General features: G+C 42.6%; 1 protein-coding gene across 4 annotated transcripts in view; it reads left to right on the forward strand.

The window, feature by feature from the left end:
• Window positions 1-23,030, forward strand: part of ADAMTS17 (ADAM metallopeptidase with thrombospondin type 1 motif 17) — a 392,113-nt gene that overhangs the window by 208,876 nt on the left and 160,207 nt on the right. For all 4 annotated transcript variants that reach the window (XM_042235032.1, XM_042235035.1, XM_042235033.1 and 1 more), the window contains exons 9-10: window positions 1,216-1,356; window positions 2,900-3,050. In XM_042235032.1, coding sequence (XP_042090966.1) covers window positions 1,216-1,356; window positions 2,900-3,050 — 292 coding nt within the window. The remainder of the gene's footprint in view (window positions 1-1,215; window positions 1,357-2,899; window positions 3,051-23,030) is intronic.

Consider the following 23,030-nt stretch of genomic DNA (forward strand, 5'->3'; position numbering starts at 1 on the left):
CTTCTAGCTAAATTGCTTTTTATGAAGACTTTACTTTTATGCTCATATTACACTGGTTAACATAACATGTAACCACATGTATTGATTGAAATAACAAGTATTACTAGTATAAATAGGCTTGAGTATAAATTCAGTTCCCCTTTGGTAGGCACACCCTCAGCTATAGGAACGGGCCCGCTGGGTGACCAGAGGGAGCAGGAGCTCAGGTGCCAGGCCCTGTTGTTCCAGGGATGGGAGCGGGGTCAGCTCCCCAGTTTTATGTGGGGTGGCCTCTCTGTCCAGGAGCACCGAGTGGTCCTGGAATGTGCGGAGTGAGAACGCAGAGGAAATGGGGAAAGACAGTCGGAGGCGCGTGAGGAGAGCTGGGAGGAATAAGGCCGCAGAGGCGCGTTTAGAACCTCTTGGCACGGTCGTCTCTGGGTCCATCTCATCTCCCAGGCTGATTTGATGGCTTATTGTGCCCTACTGTATCTTCTCTTTCTGGCACTTGAGAATCCTCTCTTAAATATGTTTGAAGGAATGCCCGTGTGTGTGTTGACAAAGAGTGAGCAACCCTTATGCACGGTGAATCTCTGCCCTGGAGGTCACAGGTCAGCAGACAGTGGGCCATCTGATCACGGGCGTTCTGTTTCTCGGCTTCCCCTCACTGGCAGCCCGTTTGTGAACTGAGATCATTATTCCGCTTACAGTTAGCCCCTCTCATCTACATCAGCTTCCTGCTGTCTTCCAGGTACAACTGGGTGGGGAAGGAGATAGGTATGATCTTGGTGGACCCAGGTACAGTGATGTGAATCAGAAGCCATGAGTGTTCATGAGTTTTCTTAAGTCAGAGTCTTGGCTGGCACCAGCCCTTAGCTTAGTGACTTCTCCGCAGGCAGTGAGATGCTGAAGCATTACACCGGGGTATGTCAGTGTAGAAAAGCAAGTCTGACCATCAGAAGAACTGTAATGTTGCATTTAATAACATTGGTTCACTCATTTATTATTCGTTAGGTAAAAGCTGTTGGTTACATGGTCGATCAGTTTCCTCTCACTGAGTAAGCGAGCCATCACCCCGTTCTTTCTCTCTAAGCTCTGAGAATGGCAGGGAAGCAGGCCTCTCCTGTGTGCCTCTGTGTGACTGCGCTGTGATCTAGGTGGGCACAGGGGGCTGGCGTCCGGGCCAGGAGATGAGAAGCCTGTAACGAGCGCCCTCTCCCCCTCTCCCTCGGGCAGCTTGGGCATGAACCACGACGACGACCACTCCTCCTGCGCCGGCAGGTCCCACATCATGTCGGGAGAGTGGGTGAAAGGCCGGAGCCCCAGCGACCTCTCCTGGTCCTCCTGCAGTCGAGATGACCTCGAGAACTTCCTCAAGTAAGTCCTCCAATCGTTCCGTCCCAGCAGTACAGTAGGAAGTGCTACAGTGCTTCCTAGAGCACAACAGTCGGGGTATCAGCCAATTGGAGCAGAAGTGAGTCTCTTACAGCTCAGCTGGAGAGACGTCCTTCCAGGTGTGCACCTGGTGTGACGTTGGCCGCCCTGCTGGTGATCACAAATTTTATCAACGGAAATGTCAATGCAGCAACCATATCCTGGCAAGGTTTCCTTTCACTTCTCTTCATTATTTTGACCGTGAGTGGGCGCCACCCTAGCGGCGCCCCTGGCTGCTGCAGAACTGGGTGCTTCCCCGAAGCTCAGGCTGCTCCCCTCGATGGACGTACATTTGCTGGGAGGAGGGCTTGCTTACCTTCCACACGTGTGGGGCTAGGGCGGGTTTATCTCATAGCCACTTTCTTTCCAGAATCTGTCTGCCTTACTCCGTTACAGATTTCAGTGGAAGAATTAGCTGTCTGATGTCAGACCTTTGTCAAATAGAGTCTGTATTCCAGTACTGTGTGCATCCCTTAGCGTCAGGACCTCAGGGCTGAACGTATAGGCTTGACAGGCAGACCCCAATCGCTTCACCACTTAACTGCATCATCTGTACCCCCCACAGAGACAAAAGGGGTCAGCGAGTCTCTGCTATACACAGAGTTTTATAGTCCTGTAACACAGTGGAGTGCTCAGTGAACTCAGGAAGGAGGATCAAAGGGATCACTCTGGCTTCTGTCCTCATCCTGGGTCTTCTTTTATGATGTTTCCTGTAGCTGGGAAACTAAGGGCTTAGAAATGGTTTCTTGTTAGTTTTAATATAGTCGGCCTGTGTGTATTGCGTGCATGCAACTCTTTTCTTCAAGAATCTTGGCAAGAGGCTGGGTTTCCTTTTTCCTACCATCTGCCTTGTTTTAGGAACTGAAAAATAAAAGCATTCAAGTATTTAACTCCTAAAGGAGCCACAGCCATACCACCCCCCGGTTGTTTTTCAGAGCTGTCCTCAACATCTCTGAACATTTCTGTCCTGGTTGAAATCCTTGAGTCTTCTGCACGGTGTGCCGCCAGCCAGCTTTCATGGCCAGGCAGGACACCTGGAATAGCCAGTGTCCAGAACCTGACAGACCCCGCCCCTAAGAAAGTCTGCAGAATTGGAAATAAGCTTGCTTGCTTGATTGTTTGCTTATTTATTTAAAAGCAAAATAAACCTAACTCCAATTTTTTCTTGATTCATTCTGAGAACATACCATAGCAATCTATTGCAAAAGCATTTTCATCCAAGAAAGCACTCAGACTCCCCAAGAAAAATACATTGCTATGTGAATGATATGCCTGGGCCACTTCTTGTTGCCCAGCTCTCGTGGCCTCCAAGGTAAAGATCTGCATTCAGCTATCTGGAAAAGAGCCAAAGGTCTAGTCCCCGTGTCTGGTGCTTGGTCATCTCCCCATAGATAACTTGGAGAGCACTGGTGCTTAGTTACTGCCAGAGTAGAACAAAAACCTGGAAGGTACATTTGCAGACCAACTATCTTCTTGGCTGTTTCAGGTCAAAAGTCAGCACCTGTTTGCTGGTCACAGACCCCAGGAGCCGGCACGCGGTGCGCCTGCCCCACAAGCTGCCAGGCATGCACTACAGTGCCAACGAGCAGTGCCAGATCCTCTTTGGCACCAATGCCACCTTCTGCAGAAACATGGAGGTAAGCTGCCTTGGGAGGGGAGGGCTGGCTCGGGAAGGAGCATCTGGCTTCTGTTGGTGGATACAGGTATTTACACTCCACACACACACACGTGTATACATGTATAGGCATACACGCGTGCGCAGAGCACCCAGTATGAGTCACACATGCACACGCTCTCATACATAGGCAGCTTTGCAAGGGGGTGGTTCAGAGTTACGGCGGACACTAAGAGCCTAATATTTTGTTTTGTTTTTTAGTATAGAGGTCTTTCTTGGTAATATTAAGACACAGGAAGAAAGTTAATCAGTCTGTTCCTCTTGGAGGTGATGCAATGTTGCCTGATACCAAATCCTCACAGATACAGAAGAGAGCTAAAAACTACTGGATGTTGGAGGGTGTCATACGGAGAACATTTAGTGAATGATACCTTGATTATATGATAATAGTGTTAATAGCCCCATTAAAATGTTACCATTTTTGGAGCAGTGCCCACATGTTCTGCCCTAAAGCTTCCAACGTGCCTGATCCCAGTTTACGATTACCACAGACTCCCCAGGTCACTCTCCCCAGGGTATAGATGGTAACACCAAGCCTCAGGGGTGAACTGATCATTCAGAATGGCTTGGCCAGGAAGTAAGTAGAGGCAGGATTTGACTCAAGTCTGTTCACCCCCAGAGCACACGCTTTCTGACCATGCTTCAGATAGCATGGCCCCTTCTGTGGGTAGAAGTGCGCCAAGAAGGATGTGCCGGGCCCTGGGGCAGGCAGTCTCTGTGCTGGGGTCCCTGGGGGGAGGCCAGAGCAGCCTGTGGTCCAGCCAGAAGTTGGCAGCTGGCTCAGGAAGGGGGCAGAGCCAGAGTCGTCATGGGGCGGGAGGACCAGCTTGGGATGAGTGGAACTCAGGAGCTACACAGCGGCAGCGGGCCTGGAGCTCAGGGCAGTATCTAGTCCGAGGGAGGCAGCCTGCAAGGCTGGGCAAGTGCCCAAAGCAAGAACTCGGGATGGGAGCAACTCCAAGACAGCCCGGGACTGCGCCTTCAGAATGAGACCTCGGGCGGGATCCTGGCCAGCACAGCAGGTCAGCCTGGACCCCGGGAGGTAGGCTGCTGCTGCCTCTTGAGTGTTTCCTGGCTGTGTGTGAATTGGTTCAGAAAGTCTGGGTGGAACCCGCAGGGGGGTCACTGCTTGCCGTTGTTCAGGGTGCTGCAGAGGGTCATGCCTCATGACTGGGCCAGCGCCTCCTGCCGGCTGTTTCCTCAAAGGGTGTTTATCCGCAGAGCTGTCTAGAATCTTTCTCTCCCGTTCCCCTGTGGAGGTGTCAGCAAGGGTCCCTTCCAGGCCCTGGTGGCAGGAAGCTGCCTCCCACTTCACATCCAGCCACGGCTGGGTTGAAGGTCACTCCCTGGGAAGATGGGGCCAGGCCCAGGATCTGATCAACCCCAGTGGTCTGCCACCATGTCTGGTGCTCACTGTCTGCCTTGATGTTAAGGCCTGACTGTTCAGGTGCCATATGCTGGCCAAGAGGCATCCTGTTTGCCTGTCCCAACCTTTAATCCCTTAAAGTCCGTGATGGCACAGAACTCCTGGAGAGGGCAGGTTTCAGTGTGATGGCAGCAGGAGAGCCGTGTGCATGGTATCCTACAGGAGGACTCTGAGCATTCAGGAAGGGTAAGAATGCCTGGGCACCCAAGGGGGAGAAGAGGGAAGCACCCAGCTGAGTCAGTGGGCATGCCGTGGCCACTCTGCCCACTGTGGAGTATTCCCTGCCCTGCAGACCAGGCTGAACTGGCCCCACAGGTGGGCAGGACTGACAGGTGGGAGCTGACCCAGGCTGCCCCAGGATACTGGCTTCTAGCAGCCAGACTGTTGCATACCAGTTGGGTCAGTAGTGATGGGAGGAAGGGTGTACAGCTCCTGGAGGCTCAGGATCCCCCAGGCTAGACTCTTTCTTGCATTGTCACATAACACCCTGACTGCACCCCACGAGGGCAGGAGCTTTGAACCCCACTTAACAGATAAGAAAACAGAGGCTGAGAGAGGCTGGGTAATAGACCAGGGTCACTCAGCCAGAAAGGGATGGGCTAGATGTGACTATTACTGCAGGAGAAAAGGCAGGCCCTGTTTATTCAAAGACAGATTCCAAAGGAGAGGAAGGTGACTTGGTATTTTATTTTCTTCATTGGCATCTTTTTGCTTGAAGAGGGCAGTGAGAGGTCAGCAAGTCATGATCAGCTTAGCTTCTCTCTTGAAGCTCCAAATATGACTACATAAAGGGAGATCTTTTTGCTTTGTAAGTTATATCGCACCTGAGCATTTATTCCTGCAGCTCACTAAGAACCACGAAATATGCTTCCCTGCTTGCCTTTTTTCTGAGAATTTCACCAATACCAAAACAAAGTTGGCATTTTTCTCCCCAGATCCCAGCAGTGTTACTGACCAGAGTTTTGGCCTCTTTAATCAATAGAAATTGATCAAAGGCCAGACAAGAAATTCAGGCAAGGCTTCACTGAGGGGAGCAAATAACAGGTTCCCATGCTTGCTCGCTTCCTGAGGGTTCCTCACCTGGAGCGAGCAGTGTGCCCAGGGGTGGGGCTGGAGGGCTGGTTCAGGTGATTTGCCCACCCTTAGGTGGTGCTGGGTGCAGGGGGATGTGCAGGGCCCTGATTTTGTTCTCACCACCCTGTGTTTGCTCCTGGCTCTTCAGAAGTGGCAGTTGGGTTTTGTTTTGGGTTTTTCTTTAACAGTTCTCTATCTTGCTGACCAATATGTTCCAGCTGTGCATATACGTGGTTATTTTTAGTCCCTTGTACTTTTTGTATTTTGTTGCTCGAGGAGACGTTTGTCCAGGCGCAGGCACTGCAGCAGAGGCTCCCAGGTGCCAGGCCCTAGCCTGTCTCAGCAGGAGCGACTCCTCAGGGGCATGGAGGTGCGTCTGCGAGCTCAGCTGGCTGGGCATCAGCCTCACCTGGTGCTGACCGTCTTGCTTACAAGGCTGGTGGTGCCTCCTTTGGCGTGACTTTGCTAGTTGGGAAGCAGTAACTTCTCACGCTGGAGGAGAGGTCATACTAATGCCAGAGACGTGCTGGCGGAGGAGACAGACAATTGCCTGCTGGGGCCCCGGCCTTGGGGAATGCCGCCCCCAGCTGGGGCACCGCCCTGTGGGATTCTCAGGCTCACTTGACCAGCGTTTTGCTCGTCTGTGCACTTGTAGGTCTGTTTCAGTTGACGTTCAGTGTGACAGGCACGCATGTTGAACTGTTCCTTTCTTCCTGCAAAACTGACTCTGTGCTGGGGTGAGCCCCTCCCCTTCCTCCTGATCTTGCTGCTGCTGCTAAGTCACTTCAGTTGTGTCTGACTCTGTGCAACCCCATAGACAGCAGCACACCAGGCTCCCCCGTCCCTGGGATTCTCCAGGCAAGAACACTGGAGTGGGTTGCCATTTCCTTCTCCAATGCATGAAAGTGAAAAGTGAAAGTGAAGTCACTCAGTCATGTCTGACTCTTCGCGATCCCATGGACTGCAGCCTACCAGGCTCCTCCGTCCATGGGATTCTCCAGGCAAGAGTACTGGAGTGGGGTGCCATTGCCTTCTCCGCTCCTGACCCTAGTCCCCTTGTTAGCTGCCTTTCACCTACTCTGTTCCAGATCTGCTTGCCTTCCTGCTCTCCCTCGAACCCAAAAGGCCTGCTCCTGGCGCAGACACACTGTGCTTCCTGCTGTTTCCTCTACCTGGACACTCTTCTCCCAGTTGTCCACGTGCCTGAGCCCCTCATTTTGAGTTTGTTTGTTTGCTCAGATGTAACCTTCTCAGGGAAGCCTACCACCCTATATAAAATTGCCATCTGGTAATTCTCCCTGTCCCTTGGCCACCTCATGTGAAGAGTTGACTCATTGGAAAAGACTCTGATGCTGGGAGAGATTGGGGGCAGGAGGAGAAGGGACGACCGAGGATGAGATGGCTGGATGGCATCCCTGACTCGATGGATGTGAGTCTGAGTGAACTCCGGGAGTTGGTGATGGACAGGGAGGCCTGGCGTGCTGCGATTCATGGGGTCGCAAAGAGTCGGACACGACTGAGTGACTAAACTGAACTGAACTGATAGACTTTGAGAGCAAGTACAAACTGGACCAAGACAAGACCTGAGTCTGAGCAGACCCCACACTGCCCAAAACCCATCCACAGATCTTCCTAGATATATTGGAGGACTTTCTGAGTAGACAAATCAACTGGACCAGGAAAACGGAGAAATTAATTGGGCATTCCTCTCACTACCACTGTCTATATATTCTGCCCCCTGCCCCTGATTTCCCCCCTTTCCCCCGTTATCTTCTCAAACTGTCCTGATGTGGTTCTTTATTACTTCAATTTTTAAAAAATTTATTTGTTTTTTAATTAAAGGATAATTGCTTTAAAGAATTTTGTTGTTTTCTGTCAAAACTCAACATGAACAAGCCATAGGTGTACATATATCCCTTCCCTTTTGAACTTCCCTCCCATGTCCCTCCCCATCCCACCCCTCTAGGTTAGTACAGAGCCCCTGTTTGAATTTCTTGAGACATGCAGCAAATTCCATTTGGCTATCTATTTTACATATGATAATGTAAGTTTCCATGTTGCTTTCTCCATACATCTCACCCTCTCCCCTTCCCCTTCCCCTTGTGTCCATAAATCTGTTCTCTATGTCTGTTTCTCCACTGCTGCCCTGTAAATAAATTCTTCAGTGCCATTTTTCCAGATTCCATATATGTGTCTTAGAATACGATATTTATCTTTCTCTTTCTGACTCACTTCACTCTGTATATTACAGACTTTAGGTTCATCTACCTCATCAGAACTGACTCAAATGCATTCCTTTTTATGGCTGAGTAATGTTCCATTATGTATATATACCACAGCTTCTTTATCCATTCATCTGTCAATGGACATCTAGGTAGCCTCCATTTTCTAGCTATTGTAAATAGTGTTGCAGTGAACAATGGGATACATGTGTCTTTTTTCAGTTTTTCTTTCCTCAGGGTGTATGCTTAGGAGTGGGATTGCTGGATTACATGGTGGTTTTATTCCTAGTTATTTAAGGAATCTCCATACTGTCTTCCATAGTGGCTGTATCAATTTACATTCCCACCAACAGTGCAAGAGTGTTCTGTTTTCTCCATACCCTCTCCAGCATTTATTGTTTGCAGACTTTTTGATGATGGTGATTCTGACTGATGTGAGGTGATACCTCATTGTAGTTTTGATTTGCATTTCTCTAATAATGAGCGATGTTGAGCATCTTTTCATGTGTTTGTTAGCCATCTGTATGTCTTCTTTGGAGAAATGTCTGTTTAGGTCTTTTTCCCACTTTTTGACTGGGATGTTTGTTTTTCTGGTATTGAGTTGTACGAGCTGCTTGTATATTTTGGAAATTAATCCTTTGTCTGTTGTTTCATTTGCTATTATTTTTGCTCATTCTGAGGGGTTTCTTTTCACCTTGCTTATAGTTTCCTTTGCTGTGCAAAAGCTTTTAAGTTTAATCAGGTTCCACTTGTTTACTTTTGTTTTTATTTCCATTACTCTAGGAGGTGGGTCATAGAGGATCTTGCTTTGATTTGTGTCGAGTGTTCTGCCTATGTTTTCCCCTAAGAGTTTTATAGTTTCTGGTCTTACATTTAGGTCTTTAATCCATTTTGAGTTTATTTTTGTGTATGGTGTTAGGAAGTGTTCTAATTTCATTCTTCTACATGTAGCTGTCTAGTTTTCCCAGCAACATTTATTGAAGAGGCTGTCTTTGCCTCATTATATATTCTTGTCTCCTTTGTCAAGAATAAGGTACCCCTAGGTTCATGGGTTTATTTCAGGGCTTTCTATCTTGTTCCATTGGTCTATATTTCTGTTTTTGTGCCAGTACCATACTGTCTCGATGACTGTAGCTTTGTAGTATAATCTGAATTCAGGAAGTTTGATTCCTCCAGCTGAATTCTTCTTTCTCAAGACTGCTTTGGCAATTTGGAGTCTTTTGTGTTTCTGTATGAATTGTGAAATTTTTTTATCTAGTTCTGTGAAAAATGTCATTGGTAATTTGATAGGGATCACATTGAATCTGTAGATTGCATTTGGTAGTATAGTCATTTTCACAATATTGATTCTTCCTACCCAGGAACATGGGATATCTCTCTATCTGTTTATGTCATCTTTGATTTCTTTCATCAGTGTCTTATAATTTTCTGTGTACAGTCCTTTTGTCTCCTTAGGTAAGTTTATTCCTAGATATTTTATTATTTTTGTTGCAATGGTGAATGGGATTGAGTCATTAATTTCTCTTTCTGATTTTTCATTGTTAGGATATGAAATGCAAGTGATTTCTGTGTATTGATTTTGTATCTTGTGATTTTGTTAAATTCACTGATTAGCTCTAGTAATTTTCTGATAGTATCTTTAGGGTTTTCTATGTACAGTATCACATCATCTACAAACAGTGAGAGCTTTACATCTACTTTCTGATCTGGATTCCTTTTATTTCTTCTCTGATTGCCATAGCTAGGACTTCCAAAACTGTGATGAATAATAGTGGTGAAAGTGGACACCCTTGTCTTGTTCCTGATCTTAGGGGGAATGCTTTTAGTTTTTCACCATGGAGAATAATGTTTGCTGTAATCTTATCATATATGGCTTTTACTATATTGAGGTAGATTCCTTCTATGCCCATTTTTTGGAAGAGTTTTAATCATAAATGTGTGCTGAATTTTGTCAAAGGTTTTTCCTGCATCTGTTGAGGTTATCATATGGTTCTTATCTTTCAATTTGTTAATATTGGTGTATCACATTGATTGATTTGCATATATTGAAGAATCCTTGTATTTCTGGGATAAACCCAACTTGATCATGGTGTATGAGCTTTCTAATGTGTTGTTGAATTCTGTTTGCTAAAATTTTGTTGAGGATTTTTGCATCTATGTTCATCAGTGATATTGGCCTATAGTTTTCTCTTTCTGTGTTGTCTTTGTCTGGTTTTGGTATTGGAGTGATGGTGGCTTTGTAGAATGAGTTTGGAAGTGTTCCTTCCTCTACAATTTTTTTGAAAGAATTTTAGAAGGATAGGCATTAGCTCTTCTCTGAATGTTTGATAGAATTCTCTTGTGAAGCCATCTGGTCCTGGACTTTTGTTTTTGGGAGATTTTTTGATCACAGCTTCAGTTCCAGTGCTTGTAATTGGGCTTTTCATAATTTCTGCTTCTTCCTGGTTCAGTCTTGGAAGAATGAACTTTCTAAGAATCTGTCCATTTCTTCCAGGGTATTCATTTTATTGCCATATAGTTGTTCATAGTAGTCTCTTATGCTGTTAAGTCACTTCAGTCATGTCCAACTCTGTGCGACCCCATAGACGGCAGCCCACCAGGCTCCCCCAACCCTGGGATTCTCCAGGCAAGGGTACTGGAGTGGGTTGCCATTTCCTTCTCCAATGCATGAAAGTGAAAAGTGAAAGTGAAGTCGCTCAGTCGTGTCTGACCCTCAGCGACCCCATGGACTGTAGCCTTCCAGGCTCCTCCGTCCAGGGGTTTTCCAGGCAAGAGTACTGGAGTGGGGTGCCATTGCCTTCTCCAATAGTCTCTTATAATCCTTTGTATTTCTGCCTTGTCTGTGGTAACCTCTCCTTTTTCATTTCTAATTTTGTTGATTTGATTCTTTTCTCTTTTTTTCTTGATGAGTCTGGCTAAAGGTTTGTCAATTTTGTTTATCTTCTCAAAGAACCAGCTTTTAGTTTTATTACTCTTTACTATTATTTCTTTCATTTCTTTTTCACTGATTTCTGCTCTGATCCTTATGATTTCTTTCCTTCTTCTAACTATGGAGGATTTTTTTGTTCTTCTTTTTCCAGTTAAATTAGGTGTTAATTTGTCTATTTGATGTTTTCTTGTTTCTTGAGATAGGATTGTATTGCTGTAAACTTCCCTCTTAGAACTGCTTTTGCTGCATCTCATAGATTTTAAGTTATGTTTTCATTGTCATTTGTTTCTAGAAGTTGTTTTATTTCCCCTTTGATTTCTTCAGTAACCTGTTAGTTATTTAGAAACATATTGTTTAATTTCCATGTATTTGTGTTTTTTACAGTTTTTTTCTTCTAATTGATGTCCAGTCTCATAGCACTGTGGTTGGAAAAGATGCTTGATATGGTTTCAATTTTCTTAAATTTATTGAGGGTAGATTTGTGACCAAAGATGTGGTCTATCTGGGAGAATGTTCCATGTGCACTTGAAAAGGTGTTTTCTTCTGCATTTGGATGGAATGTCCTGAAGATATCAGTGAGATCCATCTCATCGAATGTATCATTTAAGGCTTGTGTTTCCTTATTGATTTGGATATCATGACCTGCTGATTGGTGTGAGGGGGGTGTTAAAGTCTCTTACTATTATTGTGTTACTGTCAGTTTCTCCTTTTATGTCTGCTAGTGTTTGTCTTATGTATTGAGGTGCTCCTATGTTGGGTGCATAGATATTGTAGACAGCATATGTATGGGTCTTGTTTTGTATCCATTCAGCCAGTCTGTGTCTTTTGGTTGGAGCACTTAATCCATTTACATTTAAAGTAATTATTGATATATATGTTCCTATTGCCATTTTCTTAATTGTTTGGGGTTTGATTTTGTAGACCATTTTCTTCTCTTATATTTCTTGACTATATAAGTCCCTTTAATATTTGTTGTAAAGCTGGTTTGATGGTATTGAATTCTTTTAACTTTTGCTCATCTGCAATGCTTTTGATTTCTCCATCAATTTTGAATGACATCCTTGCTGAGTAATCTTGGTTTTAGATTTTTCCCTTTCAGTACTTTAAATATATCCTGCCATTCCTTTCTGGCCTACAGAGTTTCTGCTGAAAGGTCAGCTGTTAAATGTATAGGGTTTCCCTTGTATGTTACTTGTTGCCTCTCTCTTGCTGCTTTTAATATTCTTTCTTTGTGTTTAATCTTTATTAGTTTGATTAGTATGTGTCTTGGCATGTTTCTCCTTGGGTTTATCCTGTATGGGACTCTTTGTACCTCTTGGACTTGATTGACTATTTCCTTTTCCACATTGCAGAAATTTTCAAATGTAATCTCCTCAAAAAATTTCTCATACCCTTTCTTTTTCTATGCTTCTGGGACCCCTATAATTGAATGTTAGTGTGTTTGATATTTTCCAGAGGTCTCTGAGACTATCCTCAATTCATTCTGCTCCTTCAATTATTATTTTTTATAGCCTACTTTTTCCTCTTTTTCTTTGAAAAAAAGCCTTATTTTAAAAACAAATTCCATGTTTTGTTTTAGATGTTTTATTTGATTTTTTATTTTTGAGAGTTTAACTTTTTCCATGTTTTTTATTTTCTTTTTGATCTTTTGCTTTTGATTTTATGTCTTTGAGAATCTATTAATAATTTTTAGCATCCATTTTCATTTAGAGGTTTTATTATTGGCTTGATTGCTGTCTTCTTTTTGACTCTTTTTCCTTTTTTCTTTTTCTCCTTTTCCCCTTTTTCCTTCTCTATATAAGTGTGTGACTTTCTTGGAATGAATTTTGGCTGTTGAAACGTAAAAGTGTTAGTCACTCAGTCATGTCCGACTCTCTGTGAACCCATGGACTGCAGCCCATCAGACTGCATGGAATTCTCCACACAAGATACTGGAGTGGGATGTCATGCTCTTCTCCAGGGGACCTTCATGACCCAGGGATCGAACCTAGGTCTCCCACAATGCAGGCAAAATTCTTTACTGTCTGAGCCACTAGGAAAGTTCACTATTATGAAAGGTATTTCACCATTATGTCTTCTATGCTATGTGGCCTGTGAAATCTTGATGCTATAGTAAGGTGTCATACCTGAAGCCCAGAGGTAGGAGACTTCATGCTAGGACTTTGGACCACAAGAGAGCATTAATAGAACATTAATAGACAAACGCCCTCACAATGGCCTCTATTTCAACACTAAGACCAAGCCCCACCCAAAAGCCAGCAAGCTCTGGTTCCAAGTGTCCCACACCAACCCTTCAACAAAACAGGAGCACAACCCTGCACGTTAGCAGACAGGCTGCCCAAAGCCATACTGAACCCATAGACATCCCCAAACACACTAGTGGACATAGTACTGCCTTTAAGAGAGACAAGATGTAGCTCCATCCACTAGAACACAGTCACAAGTCCCCCAAAGCAGGAAACTTTCAGAAGGCATTGGTTCAGCCCCACCCAGGGGAAGCACACTCCACAATTAACAGAAACTACAACTTTCCAAACTGCAGAAAGGAGACCCCAAGCACGGTAAGTTAAACACAATGAAAAGACAGAGAAACATCCAGCTAATGAAGGAACATGGTAAAAACTCATAAGATGAAACAAATGAAGAGGAAGTAGACAATCTTCCTGAAAAGGAATTCAGAGTAATGATAGTAAAGATGGTCCAAAATCTTGAAAATAAAATGGAGGCGTGGATAAATAGACTAGAGGCACAGATTGAGAAGATGCAAGAAATATTTAACAAGCACCTTGAATAAAGAATAGACCATCAACAATGGACAATGCAATAATTGAGTTTAAAAATATACTGGAGGGAACCAACAGTAGAGTAACTGAGGCAGAAGAATGGATAAGTGAGATGGAAGATAGCATGGTGAAAATAACTGAAACAGAGCAAAATAAAGAGAAAAAGAATAAAAGTGATGAGGACAGTCTCCGAGACTGTTTAACAGACAGCATTAAACATAGCAACATTAGAATCATAGGAGTCCCAGAAGAGGAAGACAAAATGAAAGGCCATGGGGAAATATTTAGAGAGATTATAGTTGGAAGTTTTCAACTTCCCTGCAGGCTGCCGTCCAGGGGGTCTCAAGAGTCAGACACAACTGAGTGACTTTGACTTGACTTTACTAAAATGAGAAGGGAGATAGCCACCCAACCTCATAAAGCCCAGACAGCCACATACAACATAAATCCAAGGAGAAACATGCCAAGACAGATATTAATCAAACTAACAAAAATTAAACACAAAGAACAAATGTTAAAAGCACCAAGGGAAAAGCAACAAATAACATACAAGCAGGTCCCCATAAGGCTAATGGCTGATTTTCAACAGAAACTCTACAGGCCAGAAGGAAATGGCAGGACATACTTAAAATGATGAAAGGGAAAAACCTACCACCAAGATTACTCTCCTCAGCAAACATCTCATTCAAAATTGATGGAGAAACCAAGTTTTACAAACAAGCAAAAGTTAAGAAAATTTAGCACAACCAAACCAGCTTTACAACAGATGTTAAAGGGAACTCTGTAGGCTGGAAACACAAAAAGAAGAGGCCTACAAAAAGAGTCCCCAGACAATAAAGTAAATGGTAACAGGATACCAATAATTACCTTAAATGTAAATTGGCTAAACCCTCCAACCAGAAGATGCAGATTGGCTGAATGGATACAAAAACAAGACCCCTACATATACTGTCTGAGAGAAAACCCACCTCAGACCTAGGTGCTTACAGACTGAAATGAGGGGCTAGAAAAAGATATTCCATGTAAATAGAAATCAAATGAAAGCGGGAGTAGCAATACTCATATCAGATTAAAGAGACTTTAAAGACCATTACAAGAGACAAAGATGGACACTACATAATGATCAAGGGATCAATCCAAGAAGATATAACAATTATATATACACCCAACATAGGAGCACCTCAATATATAAGGCAAATGCTAACATCTGTTAAAGGGAAAATCAACAGTAAAACAGTAGTAGTGGGGGACTTTAATATCGCACCCACACCAATGGACAGATCATTCAGGTAGAAAATAAGGAAAAACAGGCTTTAAATGATACATTGGACCATTTAGACCTAATTGATATCTACAGGGCATTTCATCCAAAAACAATAGATTTCACTTTTTTCTTAAGTGCGCATGGAGCATTCTCCAGGATAGATCACATTTTTGGATCACAGACGAAGCCTTTTCAAGACTTTTCAATTACTCCTACCATAGTTTGGCCTGAAGGGGTCAAACTACAAGGAGGGAACACATCAGCAGAAAGTTGGATTAAAGATTTACCTAGCGTGGCCCCACCCACCAGAGCAATACCCAGTTTCCCCACAGTCAGTCCCTCCCATCAGGAAGCTTCCGCAAACCTCTTATCCTCATCCATCAGAGAGCAGACAGAATGAAAGCTACAATCACAGGAAACTAACCAAACTGATCATATGGATCACAGCCTTATCTAACTCATGAAACTATGAGCCATGCCAAGACAGATGGGTCATGATGGAGAGTTCTGACAAAACATGGTCCACTGGAGAAGGGAATGGAAAACCACATCAGCATTCTTCCCTTGAGAACCCCATGAACAGTATGAAAAGGCAAAAGGATATGACACTTAAAGATGAACTCCCCATGTTGGTGTTAGTGGTGGTTTAGTCGCTAAGTTGTGTCCGACTGTTGTGACCCCATGGACTGTAGCCTGCCAGCCTCCTGTGTCCATGGGGATTCTCTAGGCAAAAATACTGGAGTTGGTTGCCAGTTCCTTCTCCAGGGGATCCTCCTGACCCAGGTCTCCTGCATTGCAGGCAGATATTGGAGAAGAGCAGAGAAACAGCTCCAGATGGAATGAAGAGGCTGAGCCAAAGCAGAAAGCATGCCTAGTTATGGATGTGTCTGGTGGGGAAAGTAAAGTCTGGTACTGTAAAGAACAATATTGCATAGAAACTTGGAATTTTAGGTCCATGAATTAAGACAAATTGTAAGTGGTCAAACAGGAGGTGGCAAGAGTGAACATTGACATTTTAGGAATCAGTGAACTAAAATGGACTTGAATGAGCGAATTTAATTCAGATGACCGTTATATCTACTACTGTGGGCAAGAATTCCTTAGAAGAAATGGAGTAGCCCTCATAGTCAACAAAAGAGTCCAAAATGCTTGGGTGTACTTGGGTGCAATCTCTAAACAACACAGTGATCTCTGTTTGTTTCTAAGGCAAACCATTCAGTATCATAGTAATCCAAGTCTATGCCCCAACCACCAATGCTGAAGAAGCTGAAGTTGAACAGTTTTATGAAGACCTACAAGGCCATCTAGAACTAACACCAAAAGAAGGATGTCCTTTTCATCACAGGGGACTAGAATGCAAAAGTAGGAAGTCAAGAGATACCTGGAGTTAACAGGCAACTTTGCCCTTGGAGTACACAGTGAAGCAGGGCAAAGGCTTGCACAGTTTTGCCAAGAGAATGCACTGGTCATAGCAAAATCCTCTTCCAACAACACAAGAGATGACTCTACACATGGATATCACCGGATGGTCAATACTGAAATCAGACTGATTATATTCTTTGCAGCCAAAGATGGAGAAGCTCTATATAGTCAGCAAAAACAAGACTGGGAGCCTACTGTGGCTCATATCATGAGCAAAATTTAGATGTAAGGTGAAGAAAGTAGGGAAAACCACTAGGCCATCCAGGTATGACTTAAATCTAATACCTTACAATTACACAGTGTACGTGACAAATACATTCAAGAGATTAGATCTGATAGACAGCCAGAAGAACTATTCATGGAGGTTTGTAACATTGTACAGGAGGTGGTGATCAAAACCATCCCCAAGAAAAAAAAAATGCAAAAAGGCAAAATGACTGATTGAGGAGGGCTTACAAGTAGCTGAGAAAAGAGAAGCAAAAGGCAAAGGAAAAAAGGAAAGACACATGCATCTGAATGCAGAATTTCAAAGAATAGCAAAGAGAAATAAGAAGGCCTTACTAAGTGATCAGTGCAAAGAAATAGAGGAAAACAATAGAACGGGAAAGACTAGAGATTCCTTCAAGAAAATCAGAGATACCAAGTGAACATTTCATGCAAAAAAGAGCACAATGAAGGTCAGAAAAAATATGGACCTAACAGAAGCATAAGGTTTTAAGAAGAGGTGGTAAGAAGACACAGGGAAACTATACGAAAAAGATCTTAATGACTCAGATAACCATGATGGTGTGATCACTCACCTAGAGCCAGACATCCTGGAGTGCAAAGTCAAGTGGGCCTTAGGAAGCATCACTGCAAACAAATCAAGCCTGGTATATTTAAAAAAAATTGAAATCATTTCAAGTCTCTTCTCTGACCACAACATTGTAAGACTAGACACCAACTGCGGGGAGGGGGGGAACTATATAAAAACGCATATGTGTGGGGCTTCCCAGGTAGTGCTAGTGGTGAAGAATTCTCCTGCCAATGCAGGAGATGCAAAAGATTCAGGTTCAGTCCCTCTGTCAGGAAGCTCCTCTGGAGGATGAAATGGCAACCCACTCCAATACTCTTGCCTGGGTAATCCCATGGACATTGGAGCCTGGTGGGCTACAGTCTATGGGGTCACAGAGTCAGACACAACTGAGTGACTGAACATGCATGGAGGCTAAAAAACACTTCTGAATAACCTACATATCACTGAAGAAATCAAAAGGAAAATCAAAATTTGCCTAGAAACAAATGACAATGAAAACATGATAACTCAAAACATATGGGATATAGTAAAAGCAATGCTAAAAGGAAATTTATAGCAATACAAGCCTACCTCAAGAAACAAAAAAGACATCAAATAAAAAAAACCTAACCTTATATCTAAAGCAACTAGAAAAAGAAGAATTTAAAAAAATACCCAAAATTAGTAAAAGGAAAGAAATCATTAAGATTAGAGTAGAAATAAATGAAAAAGAAATGGAGATAATAGCAGAGATTAATAGAACTTAAAATTGTTTCTTTGAGAAAATATATTTTACAAACCATTAGATAGACTCATCAAGAAAAAAAGGAAGAAGCCTCAAATCAATAAAACTAGAAATGAGAAAGTAGAAGTTACAACAGACAACACAGAAATACAAAGGATCATAAGAGATTACTTTGAACAACCACATGCCAATAAAATGGACAGCCTAGACGTAATGGACATTCTTACAAAATTTAACTTTCCAAAAGTGAACCAGGAAGAGATAAAATATGAACAGACCAATCATAAACGTGGAAATCTCCCGGCAAACAAAAGGCCAGGGACAGATGACTTCACAGATGAATTCTACCAGAAATTTAGAGAAAAGCTAACCACTATCCTACTCAGATTCTTCCAGAAAATTGCAGAGGATGGAGAACTTCCAGCTCTTTCTATGAGGCCACCATCACCCTGATACCAAAACCAGATAACAGTGCAACACAAAAGGCCACTGTCACTGATGAACATAGATTCAAAAATTCCAAACAAAATTTAGCAAACAAAATCCAAAAGGTCATATATCATGAATCAAGTGGGCTTTATACCAGGGATGCAAGCAGTCTTCAATTTATACAAATTGGTCAGTATGATACACCATATTAACAAATTGAAATATAGAAACCATATGATCGTCTCAATAGATGCAGAGAAAACTTTTGACAAAATCCAACACCAATTTATGATAAAAAACTCTCCAGAAAGTAGGCATAGAGGGAACATACCTCAGCATAAGAAAAGCCACATATGACAAACCCACAGCAAACATTATTCTCAATGGTGAAAAAATTGAAAGCATTTCCTCTAAAATTAGGAATAAGACAAGCATGCCCACTCTCACCACTATTATTTAACATAGTTTTGGAAGTCCTAGCCAAAGCAATCAGAGAAGAAAAAGAAATAAAAGAAATCCAGATTGGAAAAGAAGAAGTAAGGCTCTCAGTGTTTGCAGGTGGCATGGTTCTTTAAATCGGAGAAGGCAACGGCACCCCACTCCAGTACTCTAGCCTGGAAAATCCCATGGGCGGAGGAGCCTGGTAGGCTGCAGTCCATGGGGTAATAGAAAACCCTAAAGCTGCCACCATAAAATTACTATGCTAACCAATAAATATAGCAATGTCACAGGATATAAAATTAATACACAGAAATCCTTTGCATTCCTCTACACTAACAATGAAAAATCAGAGAGATTAAGGAAAAGATCCCATTCACTATTGCAACAAAAAGAATAAAAATATTTAGGAATAAGCTTACCTAAAGAGAGAAAAGCCCTATATGCAGAAAACTATAAGACACTGATGAAAGAGATTAAAGTTGACACAAACAGATGGAGAGATACACCGTTTTCTCAGATAGGAAGAATCAATATTGTGAAAATGAATATACTACCCAAAGCAATCTATAGATGCAGTGCAATCCCTATCAAACTACCAATGGCATTTTTCACAGAACTAGAACAAATAATTTTACAGTTTGTATGGAAACACAAAAGACCCTGAATAGCCAAAACAATCTTGAGAAAGAAGAATGGAGCTGGATGAATCAACCTTCCTGACTTCAGACTTTACTACAAAGCTACAGTCATCAAGATAGTATGGTACTGGCACAGAAATAGAAATATAGATCAGTGGAACAAAATAGAAAGCCTGGAGATAAATCCACGCACCTAAGGGGACCTTATCTTTGACAAAGGAGGCAAAAATATACAATAGAGAAAAGACAGTCTCTTCAATAAGTGGTGCTGCAAAAACTGGTCAGCTTTGTGTAAAAGAATGAAATTAGAATACTTCCTAACACCATACACAGAAATAAACTCAAAATGTATTAAAGACCTAAGTGTAAAACCAAACCTATAAAACTCTTAGAGGAAAACATAGGCAGAGCACTCTTTGACATAAGCCAAAACAAGATCTTCTGTGACCCACTTCCTGGAATAATGGAAATAAAAACAAAAATAAACAAATGTGACCTAATTGAACTTAAATGCTTTTGCACAATGAAGGAAACCATAAGCAAGGTGAAAAGACAACCCTCAGAATGGGCAAAAATAATAGCAAATGAAGCAACTGACAAAAAACTCATCTCCAAGATATACAAAGCAGCTCATGAAGCTCAATACCAGAAAGACAAACAACCCAATAAAAAAAGTGAGCGGAAGACTTACACAGACATTTCTCCAAAGAAAACATACAGATGACTAATAAGCACATGAAAAGGTACTCAACATCACTCATTATTAGAGAAATGCAAATCAAAACTACAGTGAGGTATCATCTCACGCAGGTTGGAATGGCCATCATCAAAAAGTCTACAAACAAATTCTGGAGAGGGTGTGGAGAACAGGGAACTGTTTTGAACTGTTTGTGGGAATGCAAATTTGTGCAGCCACTATGGAGAACAGTGTGGAGGTTCCTTTAAAAACTAGGACTAAAACTACCATATGACCCAACAATCCTACTACTAGGCATGTACCTCAATGTTCATTGCAGCGCTATTTACAACAGCTAGGATGTGGAGGCAACCTCGATGTCCATCAAGAGATGAATGGATAAAGAAGTTGTGGTACATATACACAAAGGAATATTTCTTAAGTATAAAAAGGAATGCATTTGAGTCAGTTCTAATGAGGTATATGAACCTAGAGCCTTCACTTATACAAATTGAAGTTAGAGAAAGACAAATATATATTAATGCATATATATGGAATCTAGACAGATGGTACTAATGAACCTATCTACAGGCCGCAAGGGAGATGCAGACATAGAGAAAAGACTTTTGGACACCTTGAGGGAAAGAGAAGGTGGGGTGACTTGAGAGAGTAGCACTGAAACATACATTACCATATGCAAAGGAGAGAGCTCTTGGTAATTTGCTGTATGACACAGGGAACCCAAGGGCTTCCCTGTAGCTCATATGGTAAAGAATCTGCCTGCAATGCAGGAGCCCTGGGTTTGATCCCCAGGTCAGGAAGATCTGCTGGAGAAGAGAATGGCAATCCACTACAGTATTCTTGCCTGGAGAATCCCATGGACAGAGGAGCCTGGCGGGCTATAGTCCATGGGGTTGCAAAGAGTTGGACACAACTAACTGAGCAACTAGCACACAGGGAACCCAAAGCCAGTGTTCTGTGACAACCTAACAGGGTGGGATTGAGAGGAAGGTTTAAAAGGAGGGAATATATGTATACCTATGGCTGATTCCTGTTGATATATGGCAGAAACCATCATAATATTGTAAGGTAATTATCCTCCAATTCAAAATAAAGAAAAATGGCTGAAATTTTTTTCCATATTTGATGAAAACACAAGCCCACAGATCCAAGAATTTCAGCGAATCCCAAGAATCATGAGGAAATCCAGACCAAAGCTCATCATAATCAAATTGCTTAAAAGTGGTGAAGAAGATAACTTCAAAGAGCATATTTCTTATTAGAAACAATGCAAGTGATAAAAGACCATGGAGCAGCATCTTTAAAGCACTGAAGGGAAAAAAAAAAGCCTGCCACCTTAAAATTCTACACCCTTTTAATAGGAAAAAAAAGAAAAATACTACCTACTAGATGCTGTGAAAAAGAAAACTCTCATAGCCAGGAGTTTTAGGGGAACGAATATTGTGAAGACATTACAACTCCAAAAATGTGGAGGGAGCTCTTGCAAACTCCACTCATGCATGCCAGTTGGGAACACTTCCTGAAGTCCTGGCTCCCCCAAGGCCGTGCCCATGAGGAGGACTTCCTTGGCAAGGAACGTAGCTTGCATTCCTACATGAGCCTTCAGTGGGTAACTTGGAAAAGCACAGAAACATTAATGAGACAAGTGGGCTGTGTGTGAATGCATATGTGTGAATCTTTTGTCTTAAAATTTTCTAGAACTTTAAGCCTATTACAAAAAAAGACAATACTAATGCAGTGTAACAGCATGGACGCTGCCAGGGGAATCAAACGACGAGACCCATCAGCGTTTCAGGAGTTGAACATTTTCTTTTTCTGGAAAGCAGACCATAAAAATAAGGAGAAAAGAAACTGGATAGATTATATTTTGAGAAGAGTACTAACCACCGTGACTACTGGTGGGCAGTTCTTATTTTGCTGCTGCCTCTTATAAGGAACGAAATCTTGTCCTTGGAGGAAGGTAGAGGCTACGGGCTCAGGGGATCACACTCTCATGGACGCTCCTTCGTTATTGTGTGGGATTCCCTGATGGCTCAGACAGTAAAGCGTCTGCCCACAATGCGGGAGACCCGGGTTCAATCCCTGGGTTGGGAAGATCCCCTGGAGAAGGAAATGGCAACCCACTCCAGTACTCTTGCCTAGAAAATTCCATGGATGGAGGAGCCTGGTGGGCTACAGTCCATGGGGTCGCAAAGAGTCAAACACGACTGAGCGACTTCGCTTAGGGTTCTGAGCTAGGGTCTGCTGATGGCTTTCAGAGGATTTGTAAATAGGATAGGGAAAAGATCACATCTCTTTTTTCTCCAGTCTGTAACCAAAATGAGTATTTCCTTTGATTATGAGAGTCAGTGATAAGCCACAGGAGTCTCAGCAGTACCTGTGACATCATGTGATCAGGAACCACAGATACTTCTTAAACTGCATGACTGTTCTAGCAGTTGTTTGGAAGTATCATTTATGCTCATGATTGCTTCAAAATTTTAATGGTTACTAGATCTAAGGCCAGATCTTCTTATGTAATGTGTTGACAAGGAAGCACATATTTCACTTGCTATATCACAAATTTGTATTTTGAATTACTTTTGAACTTAATTGTTTGATTGCTAACTTTATGTATTTTATAATCATGCACTGACAAGTATTATTCCAAGAAGGGTTCACAGGCTCCACCCTGTGCCTCAGAGCACAAGGCCAATTGCTTAGTGCTAGGCAGTGACCAGTCAGAATTTACCCACTGAGGGATGAACTGCTTTTCTTTGACTGTTCCTCTTCTTTAGATGGAATTTCCAATACAGAATATCCTTCTGATTGGACTTCCATGGAATGTTCTTCTTTTGACATTCAAAATTCGTAGCCATTTTAAGACCAATCAGAATTAAGAGCCACTTCCTTCCCCAAGGGTGTAGGGTAACTTTGGAAAAACATTGCTACAGTTGCTTTGGGAGCAGCCTGGCTTAAAATATTTCTGCTTTCTTAAACGTTTCCATCAGGGAATGAAGAAAAATTAAAATAGAGTCCATTTTCATTTCTAGGGCCCTGGAGATCCCCACACCATCACCATTGCATCTTTCATGTCTGTCTGCAGAATACGGGTATT

Source organism: Ovis aries, chromosome 18, assembly GCF_016772045.2.
Source record: "Ovis aries strain OAR_USU_Benz2616 breed Rambouillet chromosome 18, ARS-UI_Ramb_v3.0, whole genome shotgun sequence".
NCBI classification, from domain to species: domain Eukaryota; kingdom Metazoa; phylum Chordata; class Mammalia; order Artiodactyla; family Bovidae; genus Ovis; species Ovis aries.